The sequence below is a fragment of the Leuresthes tenuis genome, unplaced genomic scaffold (genome assembly GCF_036924035.1).
Source record: "Leuresthes tenuis unplaced genomic scaffold, fLeuTen1.0.hap1 SCAF_23, whole genome shotgun sequence".
Classification (NCBI taxonomy): Eukaryota; Metazoa; Chordata; class Actinopteri; order Atheriniformes; family Atherinopsidae; genus Leuresthes; species Leuresthes tenuis.
In genome coordinates, this window is record NW_027325377.1 from 22,609,400 (window position 1) to 22,623,200 (window position 13,801).

The following is a 13,801-nucleotide window of genomic DNA, read 5'->3' on the forward strand; positions in this document are numbered from 1 at the left end:
ACATTTCCCAAATAATTTCCACATTTTTTTCCATGAGAATCTTTACTAATTCTGATGCTATTACTGTCTATCTTTAGGGGGGCAATGGTCTGTCTTACCAAGTCTTTCTTGAATAATAGCTGTCTTATTCTCTAATTAAATGTGCAATACACACTCACATCTTATTTACTTTGTCAACAGCTGTTCTAATTCAATTTAACAGTATAGGAAATATATATTGTGTGAAGATAATTATGTCTGAATAATCTTCTACAACGTTACTTGGTTTAAGCTGGGAACCTGTGTACCTATTAACTACTCTTCTAGATATTTAATCATTATACTGTGGACACATACAGCAGGTGTGGATTAAAATGAGACAGACAGAAATTTCAGGTTCAATCTATCTAATTTACATTCCTTAAAACTGCTCTAATTGCGATAAACAAAACCAGACATCATATCTCCTCTTTTACTGGTATCCCGAGCCAGTACCCGATGTCTGCCATGTAGATAGCGTTTCTAACAGCTATCATTCATCCTATCACAGACAGACTTTCACGGTCAGAACAGAAACAGAACGGTTTCAGAACAGATCAAATATTGTATGAACACTCACTGTCAATAAGAACTCCAGGGTGTACAAGAATAATGCATATTGAACAAAAAGAGTTAGCCAAACAGCTATAATGAATTCAAGTTAAGAAATAGAGTAATCATTTGCTCTATCAAGTTTATGTTAAAGTAATATTTAAGCAAACCATACTCTCATCTGCGACATTATCAAAGATTTCTTTGTCCTAGGCTTTCAAGGCCTTTAGCTTGCTGAGCTGCAACTGTCTTGCGATCAATCATGTGCATAATTTTAATAAGACTTCATCTTAATAGTTATAGTTGGAGCTCACTGGGGCTCCCTTTCACTGTTTGCCAAAGTGAGAGATTAAAGGTTGTCTGTAGTAAAGCTTTCTGACATCATTCAGAGAAGCAATGCTAAACACCAATCTAACCAGTTCCAGTTCACTGGACGGTGAGGGTCAAGGATGAGATTCCCCTTTCAGAACTACAACACAGCAGTTTACCCATAATCCTCATCGCCTCATCTCAGTTTTGCTGTTTACTTTAACTTGTCTATGACAGATGATTACAACTTATTTTATATACTTAGTTTATTTAGAAGACATTTTTTCCAGATTATGACAGATTAAAATGTTGCAACTGTTACATTTCAACTTAAGTACATACATATTGATGCAGTATTAAATTGTCAAATCAAAGAAAACACAAAAGAGGATTACAGTATGTTGGCAAACAAAGAAATTAAGTGCAGCTAACATGAAAAGCAACATGCTTCTCCTTACTGACAAGTCCTGTTCCTAACAGTGGCAAAGACGCCACGATTTCTGTGAAAACGGTAGCTGTTTAGTCATGCAGAAGAGAAGAGAAATCAGGCTTTACTGTTATTCTTTAGGCAAAGAAAGTGTAACAAGACATCAGACGAGAGAACAAAAATGTAACTGAAAACAAAATTAATAATAAAGTAAAAGCTAAACAACTAAAGATGCATCTCAGAAATCAAACCAAGGTCTGCTGGTTAAAGGTTCCACATTTGCAGTAGTGCGTACTTTGTAATTCTGCGCGCTTCCTCATTTCAGATTATTTTTGAAAAATGTGAAACAAGACTCAAATGATGGTGCGATTGAAAAAGTGAGAAATGCTGAGATGGAGGTGGGTTCAAACCAGGGGTCCAAAACCACGCAACACGCATCATCGAAGGGATGAAAGTTTTAGAAGTTGGATGAGAAATAAAATCACAGAGACAAGAGGAAAAAGAAGAAACAATGAGGGGAAATAGAACAGAAAGATGGAGCTCTTGGGGATTTCAGCAGTTGACCAGAGTTTGAACTTTCACAAACATTCACACAACACACAACAACAGCTACAGTAATGTATGCATCATAAATGACCTGTTTGGGGTGAATAAACATGGACTGTACTACAGTTATTAAATTAACTGTGCAACATGCTATAAATTCATAGTTGCCAAGCAGCCTTTAAAGTCATAGCCTGAATATCTGAGAGATTTTAGATGTTGGGTTGTAAGTTCAGATCATAACAGAAGAAAATATATTAACTTGTAATTTGTTGTGAGCTACTTCATTGACTTCATTGCAACCTCACAACCTCAATGTTACACCCTCACAAACTAGGAAATCAGAAGATAGACCATTGGTTTAGGTTGGAAACTGTGCATACACAGCCACTAACTAATCTCTTAGCGGGATACATGAGAGCTTTCATAGTATGTCTCTGTGAAGCACTGTGCGTGCAAGAATGTGCAAGAATGTATGCATGTGTGTAGAGGATCTACGACCTCTCAGGTGTTCCTGTGAACAGGCTCCTTTTCACTGCTCACAGAGAGAATAATGTGCTCTAACTGATTTAGCGGCAAAAATTGTATTATTCCATTTCGACTAATTACATCTCCTCTGTACTAACTGAGAGGCTCGGCTGAAGTGCATCCGCCTTTTTCTCCTCCCACAATCCCTCATCTTTCTGAAGTCCCTCAGTTGAGTGAAGTTGTTTATGTAACATCTGTAATTTGCACAAATGGAGGGAAATGAGTCAGTAAAAAGTAGAAATACTTCACTGGTATCTCTCAGAAGATTTGAGACCAGTTTCCTACAAAATTTATGCATTTCTGAACTGATAAAATTATTGTTTATCATGTTAACTTCCCTGCCAACATCTGAAGAATTAAGTTATATTTGCTTACTAAGCTGCTGGCATACGTACTGGTATCAGTTTTTTTCCCAACACTAACAGTGGTGCAAGCGTTTTGTTTTTGTTTAGCAAAAAAGAACATTGAAAAGGTATTTCTAAACCCTATCATGTCTATGTATTGCGAATTGTGCAAATGGATCTCTGCTATGGTGAATTAGGCGCAGTGTAAGGTCCAGCGTGCCAACCATGCACTTTGTTCTGAAGTTTGAATGAATAATTTCTAACTTGGAGCCCAGCAATGACCGTTGATGTTTCCAATCAGGCAGATCTGGACAAACCACACCTATCCTACCCTCAGACAAATTGCCAAAAACAACCGCCTAAATATGGTTCTCATTTTTTTGGGTCAGATTACTCCTTACACAGCCTGAAGTAGACCAAGAAACAGTCATTGTGCAGGTACAGCTGCTGGATGAGCCTAAACTGTCCCAACTCCTAAGGATGTTATGAACCCACAACCTCTCAGTTGCTGCTTGTCTCCACCTCCTCAGTAACAGTAAAGGCAGGACTTTCCTCTGACAGTCTGACAAATACAACCTACATCCAAGTTTCCAGCTCGAAAAAGTAGCTACTTCATGGACATTTTGCAGCCGCCTCGAAACTGGAACCAAACTTGGATGCGATTTGTACTCTGCGCCTTACCCCTGTGGCGAACGCAGCACCTCACCATTCCGTGTGAAAGCCACATCGGGGCATCTCTGAGGGCCTTTAAAATAAGAGTTGCTTACAGCATTTCCAGACTATCATTCTGCTCTAATAATATCTTGATTTAATTACAACAAATCTACCATTCAAGTAACTTATAGACAACGTCAGTGAATTCAAGAAAACATACAGGTACAATCTCTCCCACAGATAGAAGTTTCAGAATATCCTTAATGTAGTTTCACAGTCCAGTGTCATGTTTTGACATAATTGGGTTAGTAAATTGATTCCCGAGGAAGGGGGTCTAATTGAATAACCAGGTCCAGCTATAACTGTAGGTCAACTCACCTGTGCATGCAACTGTACAGACTTAACATGTTTAACTGGGTGAAAATAATTCTGACAAACTGAGACTACAAGAAAAACAAACATTCACAGGTGCCTCAGATGTGCCCAATGGCTGATTATCAAATTGATGTATAAGGGGCCTTGGGCTTAAAAATCTACATCCACAGTATTTGAGGGAAAGAAGATGTTTGTTTACAATCAAAACTGCACCTTTGAATCATTTTACCTTTAAATCAGACCATCTTTACTTTAAGTATGAATCCTAATTATTTTCACAGCACTGCTGGAGAAAACTATTTTCATAAATTCAATATTTCATCAAGGTAACAAGAACGCACTGACTCACACACTATCACACACAATTTCACGTGCAATCCAGTTAAAATAACTGTAATATTTAATTCATATGAGAATCATTAAAAGTGCAGTGGTGCTGTGCCCATTATGCATTCCTTTTCTAGCAGGATAAAACAGTCCTCAGATGTTGGCGCTGCACTTTGAAGTGTTGTCTCAGAAGCAGGCCTGCTCTTACAGGAAGTCCCTGATGTTTTAAACATGCTGTGCAGGGGGACTAACAAAGGTGAGCACTTGTGGCTTGCCCCAAGACGAGCCAAAAATGGCCAGCCAGGAATTTGGATAGATCTGCCAATATGTACAAAAAGAGGACATCAAATAAATAAAACAGAAGACAAATACACACATGGGTAATGGTGGACAGAACAAAAACTAACAGAGTAAGGTACTGTAGAGTGCAAGCTTCAACATAGGCTACATCCAAATCACAGCAAAATAATGTAGACACATGTGTAAATGATGTTCCTGTATCTGACTGAGAATTGCACATAGAACTTTACATATACAGTCATATCAAGACTGGCATTCTATGTGTAATCGAATCATCCTCCATGAACACGTGCAGGACAAACTGCATTTTGACAGCTGAAAGGAGACTTCCTCTTCAGAAAACATAGTCTATGTCGGCGGGATTTAACTGAATCATTGTGATTCAATTTCCCTTATTACATGCGATGTCCTCAAATTAATTGTGATGTGTTTATTACAGTGTATCAAAAGATACGAAATCCCCAGTTTCTGTTTGCAATAATCACTGAATCAGCAATGAGTATAAAACTGTGGCTCTCCATTAGTCAGCATATTGGACTGTTCCAGGTTTTACTCTGGAGCTCGCCCTAAAATTTGTGAGAATGTGCAAATGTAAACATTAGCCAGACCAAACTTTTAACAGTTCAGGCTGCGATTAAGTACAGAGTAATGCATCAAGTCTGGATAGTTACCAAACAGGCCTGTGTGTACATATCTGAAGGATTCACAGCAAGCAAATGTGCAAGTTGAACTGTTGTTATTGCAGATTGTTCTTGGCACGCCCATTCGTTACAAGTGCTGATACAAGCAGGAGGCATCACTAAAATTTCCCCAGCATGCTTTTTGCACCATGTCTTGCCTCCTGTACACCCCACCAAGGTGGAATGGATCAGGAAATCTCCTTCTGGGAGGTGCATGCATGAACAGGAGAAGGTCCAATTGGAAGGATACAAGCCCGAAAAAACGTGACTCCCAGCTGCATTGTATTAGCATTTTATTCTCTCTCAGAGAACTCTCAGAAATTCGATCTGGTATGATTGCAGTCCTAATCATATGTTTAAATTTATTTTAAAAGTCAGAGTTTAATTGTACGAATGCAATTTTTTTCTAACAGTAAGTTAATGTACTGACAGACTGCATTTAGTATATTTGCACATATCAAGAGTTTTCCCCTTGCTGTGGTGGTTAAATGGTGTTCAAGGGGAAGTGAGTGTCATGAAGATAACCTGGGAGAATGTGCTGAGCTGGGCTTGATCTTCTGCAGGCAGGAAAGCGCAATGATCCACAAGCAGGAACTCACTTTCTGTCAACTTATTTCACTTTTACACGCGACCCCCGAACTGTCATCTGTATTCTTGCCTGTGTCAGGCCTTTTTCTGACCAAAAACCCCCCCACACGCAGGAAACGGCCTGTGCGGCTCCCAAATAAGCTGATGTGTCATGCCTTCCTTTCTGGTATTTCTGCAAAAGTTCAGGAAAGAGGCTGCTGCACCTCTCTTTTTCTTCCTCTTCTTGTCACCGTGGTGTCGGTGTGAGAAACAGCCGTAAGCAGTTGACTCTTGTTCTTCTTCTGTAAGAATCTGCAGCTCCTGTGGTGGGGGACGCTGCCACTCTGGAGAGCCATGAGCCGTTGTTGTGTGGTCAAAGTGATCACCCTGACAGAGATCCAACTTCTGCAGGTAGGGGGCAAAAACTTAGCTACTGCCCAGGGAAACTGGGGCAAGGTCACATGTAGAAAAGTGCATTTGTGTGTATTTGTGTGCTTGCAAAGGGAGATTTTCAACGAATTATAAACCAGAATAACTGAATAGCCACCATGGAATGCAAATTTTGTGATAAGTTCTCCATCCCAGTCTTATCTTCCCAAGTATTTCATCACAATCTCTTGTGCAGTTACAGCTATTTACTGGTTAGCAGGCTCAGCAAAAAAATACAGTAAGCATAACTGAGAAGGCTTTTTGTTCCACTTTCATCTTATCTTCGTAGATTCAAGATGGGGGAAAAAGATCATTAAACATTTCCACTCTGCATTCCCTAACTGTGTCAATATGGTGTAAAGCAAAGCATTTTTGCAGAAATGAATCCAAACCTCCTACAAGGTTTGTCCACAATTTGTACAGCTAACTAATGTCACCATCACCCAGTGTTTCATAAGTTGTTGGATTTTTCTGAAGTGAAAGGAGAACTTGGGCAAGACTGAAACCAAGTTTGGCAAGAGCTGTTCGTGCACAAGAAAAAGCTGGGAGTTCGGTTGTTTGAATGACTTTGTGAGCACAGCATTTCAGTTCGGACTAGAGAATTACACCATTTAACTGCGAGGTAAAGAACACAACTATTAAATGCATCACATAGTGAGAGGCTGGAGAGCGTAGACTGTAAGGCTGCAGATATTACAGGATATTTATGTAATATTCTCTTGAGTTCTCACCATGCTATTGCTGTGATATATTTTATAGCTGCTGTTATATGCACTTGTCTACCAGTTAGATTTGATTAATCTGGCAAATTCATACAAAACTAATCAAAGACCTGTTCGTGACAGTGAAGAGAAGTTTTAGAAAGAAAAGGAGAAATAGGCATGCGTGTGGTATAAGTATTTTATCTGGATCTGGAATCATGATTTTAGGAGTTTAAAACATCTCCTATCAGGAAAATGAGGTTAGGAAGATGTTGCTGATTTCCTGATGATTGACAAGTTAAGATGTTTTATCTAGACAGGAAGTACAACTGCAAATTGGAAAAATTGTGAAACATAATGAAGCACGCCGTGGAAAAATAATCAAATCATTTATTTTTGTCAACAAAACAAAACAACAAAGATGCAAGAGTCATTTTCATGTAGCATGGGTTTGCATGTTAGCAGTAACAGTGTAAATGTCTGTAAACAGAAAGTGAACCTGTGACCCCTTCTCTGTCTCAAACACTGCCTCACTTGTTGAAGCAGGTGCTGGTGGCTTTATTGAAAAAGAGAAAAAACCAAGGGTCTGAAGCATCCACAACAATCCCAAGCTTGAACCTTGATTGATTAGATTCTTATCTCATTCCTGTCCAGTGTGTATGGCAGGCACTGATAAATTTCAGCATGCACACTTCACACATGCACAGGCCCGCCATTGTCACGGCTGGCCTTGGTGACTGAAGCACCATTACTGCTCAAATCTAATCAGATTCCCTTAAGTGGATAACAAGCGTGTCTCCGGCATTTACAGTAGTGAGAGGGCCGCAGTGAAACCAGGACAATCCGCTGTCACACAAAGCAGATGTGGTGTGTAGCAGTCCTGGCATCCCTCCTGCTATCCGTAGTGGAAAAAAATGTTGATTGGCTAACAACTGGGATCTTGTTTGGCCAGGAGAAGTCAGATAAGAGCTCTCAGTTACTACTGACAAGTTGAGTATTGTGATGAGCTTGTTCTTAGTTAGGTGGACGAGTAGTGAATAAGGCAAGCAAGTCCAGCTGACAAGGAGAGTTTAATAAGTTTGGGTGCACTGGTGCATTGCCAGCTAAAGGCTAAAATGTGTGTGCCAGTTATTAGTTTTGTTGTTGCTGTAAGTGAGTAAATCTAATGAGCTTAGAGCAAGCTGAATTCAAACAAGTCCATTTGTGCGACTAACTATTGAAAGAAAAAATGTAAAGTAATTTTTCCCCCTTTTTTGTTGCTACTATTAGCTATTTTCCTTTAGCTTTTTTAGCTACTGCAGCTTTTTATTTAGCCGATTGACATTTAATCCTCGATTAGAATGTTAAGGACTCTAAGTCAGCCAATATAATGAGCTGAGAGCAAACTATATTATGAATTCCAACAAGTCAATATGTGTGACTAACTTTAAGCGCAAAAAACCCCAACAACTTTTTTGTTGCTTCTTTTAGCTCATTTTCTTTAACTTTTAGCTACTGCAGATTAGCCACTGCTAATCAAAAGCTGCAGAGTGTTTGTATGCCTTCATTTTTATTATTTGCTTGGTAAGTGACATCTGTCACCTGTTTTTAAGGCTAAGTAAAGTGTTCTAAATGTGACAATGTAGGGACACATAGAATGAGAAAGGTCTTGTTTTTTAATATCACGTTTCATTTCCTCAGTTGGTTAAGTAATACAGCAGAGTCTACTGAGTCCAGTACCACACCAGCATGGCTGCTTATCAGAGTTTCCTTTAGTTCCGATTGATTAGCTGTGGTCGGTCATGGAATAAGTACTCATTTAGGGATTCAGAACAAAAAAAGATTGAAAAAAACCCAAAACACAACACTGGGCAATACACCAAATTACTGACAAGTGACAAAGGTGACTTTGTAAAATCACTGCTAAAATGACATGTTATTCTTAAGTGCTCACCAAAATACTCATACAACACAACACATTAACTCATAAAACAAGTTACAACAGAAAACTTCTTTGTGAGAATCAGGTATGTGAGAAAATTAGCCATTTAAGGTGAGATGTTCTTTCTGAAAATAGCACTAATTTCGCAATAGCTTTATTGCACCTATTATACGTGAAACTAATAATGCTTAACTATCTACATTCAAACCAGTGAATGAATGAAAAGGCTTGGTTAAAAATGGCATTAGAGGAGTTATTTAAAACCCTCATTGGAAAACAAGGGTCAATTGTGCAGCACAACCCCTGAAGCAGACAGCAGAAGACTTTGGGAGATGACCACTGATTGGTCAGCCACACTGAAAAGGGCGGTTCAGATGAATTAGTGATAGACGCTAAAGGCAGATATCCTGCAGTGATCAAACCCTGGATGATCTAACAGTCTGGTGTTTGAAGTGATTATCAAGCTACGCAACATAAAGGCTTACGCCCAGCTGTGGGCCTAATTAGTTCACTTAGGGCCCTTTATAAAACACTGGTAGGGGCCTGGAAGGGACAGACGCTCACCGAGAAGTCAGCAGCTTAACAGGAAAGCAGCAGCAGAACTGGATCCCTAAAGCTGACCTGCTGCTCCGAAAGAATAAACCAATCTGAAGATTACCTGCTTTTCCGAGAATGCCACACTTAAGTGACTGCAGTTACTACAAAATGCGGGATGCAACCAGAGCTTCAAAAGTAAGAAAATCAATGTTTAGAAAAATTCTTAACTTCTTGGTAAAGTTTTTGTAAACATTTTTTACTATTTTTTTTACTTATTTCTAAAGTTTTTGTGACTTTCATTGGCTTGGCTGATAACAATTTTAAAAGGCAACGTAGAAGAAGTGATAGAAGTCAAAGAAAAACAGTTTATGTTTTCAACTTCAGTTCAGGCCTCAGGAATCCTTGACAGTGAATCCTAATTGTAATGAAGACACGTTCTAGATGTAGCAAACAATTAACTTAAATATGAACATAAAATTGTACTCTGAAAAATAATCTTAAGCCTGTAAATCTGCAGCTCCTGAGCGACTACTTATTGGAAATCTATATTTGTGTGTTGAATAAGAGAATTATGCAGCTTCTCCAAACCACTGTGAATACATTCTGAGTAAGTGCTGTCTCAGCATATGAGAAACAATGTGCTGATGCCTATATCCCGATCTGATTCTGATCTAATCTCTTGACTAACTCAATTTACGTACGATTTGTTTTTCCCTACAGGTACAAAGCCACCTGGAGAACTCCAAGTTCCACCTCCACCAAAGCCAGAATCAGCCGGTGAAGCAGTACCTGACACTGGGCTCCAAACTGGCCTCCTCGGCCGGATCAGGCCACGCCGTGCCACATCCACACACTCCTGGCCAACCGTTGACCACTGTGCCAATCATGAGGAATGGACACATGCCCCCTGTCAGTGACAGCAGCAACCCCAACAGCCCCGTTACCCTGCTCACGATGACCAATCATGACAGCGAGGTAAGTGGAAAAAGAAAGAATCATGAATATGTGGAACTGAAATTGAAAGAGCTCAAAATGAACGTAGTGTCTGGAAAAGAGTTTGCATGTGGAGAGAAAAAAAATATGAGCCACAGACTGGGTCACATACCGGCAAAGTGATCATAATTTTTTAAGATTTCATAACATACTTGAAACATTTCCTGTTTACAGTCCAAATTCCTGATCAAATATTTCCTATGCTTTTGTGTAGCCTTGTGTAAGTGATCTGCTGTAGTTCTAAATGCTTTCAAATTATGAGCCATAAATCATAGAAGGCACTTTGTTGGGATGGATAGTGAACATACAGATACTTCAGAAGCATCAAAAGCTAAATTCAGATCTGGATTGGCTTTGAATCATCATGCAGAAAGTAACTAATCATCTTAACAAAGTGGTGCTGCTTATTGATCTTCCTCTCTCTTTGATGTGCTCATCAATAACTTCAGACATGCAGTCTCTGATGAGAGAACCCTTTCAAAGGAGGAAACTAGTTTGGTAACAGATGCATGTTTTCCCTGCTATCACTGCTAACAAACCCCCGAATGTGGCAGTGAAGAACTTGTCTGTTATTGGATTAGTCTCTCAGCAGTTCCTCCCTGTTTTCATGGCTATTACGGTTTGTTGAGATCTGGAGAGACTTGGACAGTATACAAACACCATCAGTCTGTCCATGAGTAAAATTAAGTTAATGTTTTCTTTTAGTTTCCAATGGATGAAGTTATTGATGACCTAATCAGTCTTGAATCCGGTTTCAATGATGGAGGCTTGGATTGCATGGAGCCTAACATCATAATGCAAAACAATGTAAGTATGAATCACATTAATTCTTGCTCTAACAGCAACCTTCTAAACCCTCTTTTCAATGCTTCAGACTAGCTGCAGATTGCATGTCTTTGGAATCGATTTCTGAATCGTCCCCTCTGTTTGTTGAGCACTTCAAAAAAGTTGTGGTTAGGTTTATGTCATGTTCATTAAGCAATGATTTCTTTCTTCCAAAGCCTAATAGAGACTTGAAAGTGAGGTTCCTCCACCCAAACGTTTAGTTAAAGGCTTGACTAGCTTGGGAAAAAGGGGACCTGACTCACTTTGAGGTCAGCTTAAGTCTAGAGCTAAGTCAAAGTTCACTTGGGCTTAGCAATATTTGCCACATTGCTCAAGAAGTTTAACAAAGTAGATTAAGCTTTTATAAAAACGAGGGACAATGTCTCACTAAAATCCACTCTTGTCAAAAGAGCTAATGAGAAAAATTGCAGCACACAAGCCCAATCAGCAAATGACCCATTTGGCTGGAGAACACGCCAACACCCGAAGCAAATCCAGAGCTTTTGATGTGAACATAGATACAGAAAGAGACACATACAGACAAAGAATCATCCACACAGATAAAGTGACAGAGAGTATAACACAACAGTTACTGTGACGGAGAAGGAATGAGAGGGGGAGGAAAAGATAAGGGGCAGAGGAGGAGGTAGAGGAATGGAGGTCAGTTAGTTTCCAAAGTAGACAGAAGTGCAACAGAGGAGCAAAGAGTGAGAGACCTGTCTGGAAGAAGTTAGGGATCCCAATGGTTGGTCTAATATATAAACTCTCAGTGGGCTTGTTCAGAAATGATACCATGCTTAAATGGATCAATTCATCCTAATTAGTCATACAGTACGATGCATCACACTGTTACACCATGTCCACACATTCAGGAATGCAGACGGGAGAGGGATTGAAATGATTAGTAAATGAGTTGTAGCAGGAGGGGAACTGTTGCAATCTTTCATTTTCACATGCATGTTGCCCCCCGTCCTACTGCTCTTCTATTCTTCAATCTTGGTGAGAAGAGACACACACAAAGCTACTGCAGATATCCGACATGACTGCAGTGTCTTCTGTGTTGTATCTCCTCCTCTCTCCTCTTGCTTTTACATTCCGTCCCATCTCTTCACTTGACATGCGGCCTTATCCCTTTCACCACTCTCGTAGTTACATTTGACACACATGTCATGGCTAAAATTGGCTGTGCGCATCTTGGAAACTATAGTGACTTCTTTAGGATTTTCCCATAAATACACAAATGCGAATTAGACACACATGTGTGTCAGCACGCTATATCCAGACATGCCCCTGCTCCGTGAAAAGGGCGTTATTATTGCAGACGTGAAGCATGCTTTCCCAGACAAGAAGAGACCAGAAGGAAAACAGTTTTGCCTCTGTTCAAGCAGTTGACCTAGCTCGCCTTTTCATCTAATGGGATGCTGTTTTTAAACACAGAGCACATCAGTGTTAGGGGTTCTTTCTACTCACAGGGGTTTGGAAATGGTGCCTTTTGTGGATCAAGGCAAAACATCTGGTAAAATTAGCCCTCAGAGATCAGCAAAGCTTGGGTTGAAGCAGCTAGGGTCTTGTCTGACAAGGTTACAGTTAGGTTACATTCTTGTTAACTTGTTTTACTCTTCGTCATGCAAGACAAGCAAGTAATCTGAGCATGGCAACAACTGAGGGTCACAGCACAGGGTTTGTCTTGTCCTGCTGTGGCAGTTGAGGGACTACTGCTGGGAAGTCCAGACTCAGAGGCCTGGAGGCTGACAAGCTTCTCCACAAGACTCTGATCATTCCACTCGCCTCTTGTCATTTTTGTCAATGCTACACAAAGCCGCACAGCGGCTAAAAACAACTATTTGTCTTGTTGCTTTTGCTGAGGTGTGACATGCAAACGTACTTCCCCTTCGACTGACCCTTTCTCCTTTTTTCTCTGCCTCTCCCCTCTCTCTTCCCTATAGGTGTCCCTCAGTAGCAGCATGCTGGACGTCTATGGGGGTGAACAAGGTATGAACCCCCCTAATGGTGGAATGAGTCCCACATCTAATCCCACAAAGCTCACTGTAAAAAGGGAATACACAGGTATGAACTCATACCATAGTCTTGAGCAAACAACTAATCAGTTAAAAAGGTAGTAGCTTGCTCAGATTGATGTAGAAGTTTAAAATTTTTGATAATTAAGTATATAATCAAGAAAGAAACAAAAAACAAAACAAAAAAAGTGGTTCCTGTATGTGTTGAAGCTTTGGTGGAAGGACGAAACTGTGTTTCGTAAAAACAACAACCTGCAGGCAATACTTTTAAGTTAAAGTCAAGTTGTGTGTGGACCAACAACGCTGGACCAACAACGAGTGCGCTGCTCTCTGTCTGGTGTTTGACACTGTTTTGCTTGTCACAAAGTTTGTTAATTAGCCATGTACGTTTTTCATAAGAGTGCAAAGAAAGGACAAAAAAAATTCCTATTAATCCCGAACATAAAGCAAAAAGAAAAAACTAATTGACTTAGGAAATAGAAAGGATGCCTGAAGAATCCTTCACTCTCAATGAGCAAATAAGTAAATTACCATCCGTTTCATTTGAGTGTGGGCAGAGAGGACAATGGGCTGTTACACAGACTTTAAATTGTCTTGATTGAATCAACAGAGACAAATTGGGAAATTCAATCTCAGGTCCCTAATTATGTAATTTGGAAGAATGTGAATACAAATATGGATGCACTGGCATTTTTTTCTCCTCTCCGGGACAGATTAGTGAATTTGCTAAACTGTCTTAATTGCAGAATGAGT

The 13,801-nt window shown here is 39.8% G+C and overlaps 2 protein-coding genes across 4 annotated transcripts in view; both read left to right on the plus strand.

The window, feature by feature from the left end:
* The window catches only part of gxylt1b (glucoside xylosyltransferase 1b), a 366,738-nt gene that overhangs the window by 268,627 nt on the left and 84,310 nt on the right, over positions 1-13,801 (plus strand). The window lies entirely within an intron of this gene.
* Positions 1-13,801, plus strand: part of tfec (transcription factor EC) — a 39,473-nt gene that overhangs the window by 22,333 nt on the left and 3,339 nt on the right. The window contains exons 1-4 of one of the 3 annotated variants that reach the window (XM_072377791.1): positions 5,879-6,035; positions 9,933-10,187; positions 10,911-11,012; positions 12,977-13,022. In XM_072377791.1, the coding sequence (XP_072233892.1) occupies positions 5,979-6,035; positions 9,933-10,187; positions 10,911-11,012; positions 12,977-13,022 (460 nt within the window). In that variant the 5' untranslated portion in view covers positions 5,879-5,978. Of the gene's footprint in view, positions 1-5,878; positions 6,036-8,201; positions 9,408-9,932; positions 10,188-10,910; positions 11,013-12,976; positions 13,023-13,801 lie in introns of those variants that run through there. The other 2 variants (XM_072377790.1, XM_072377789.1) reach the window with 2 other exon arrangements.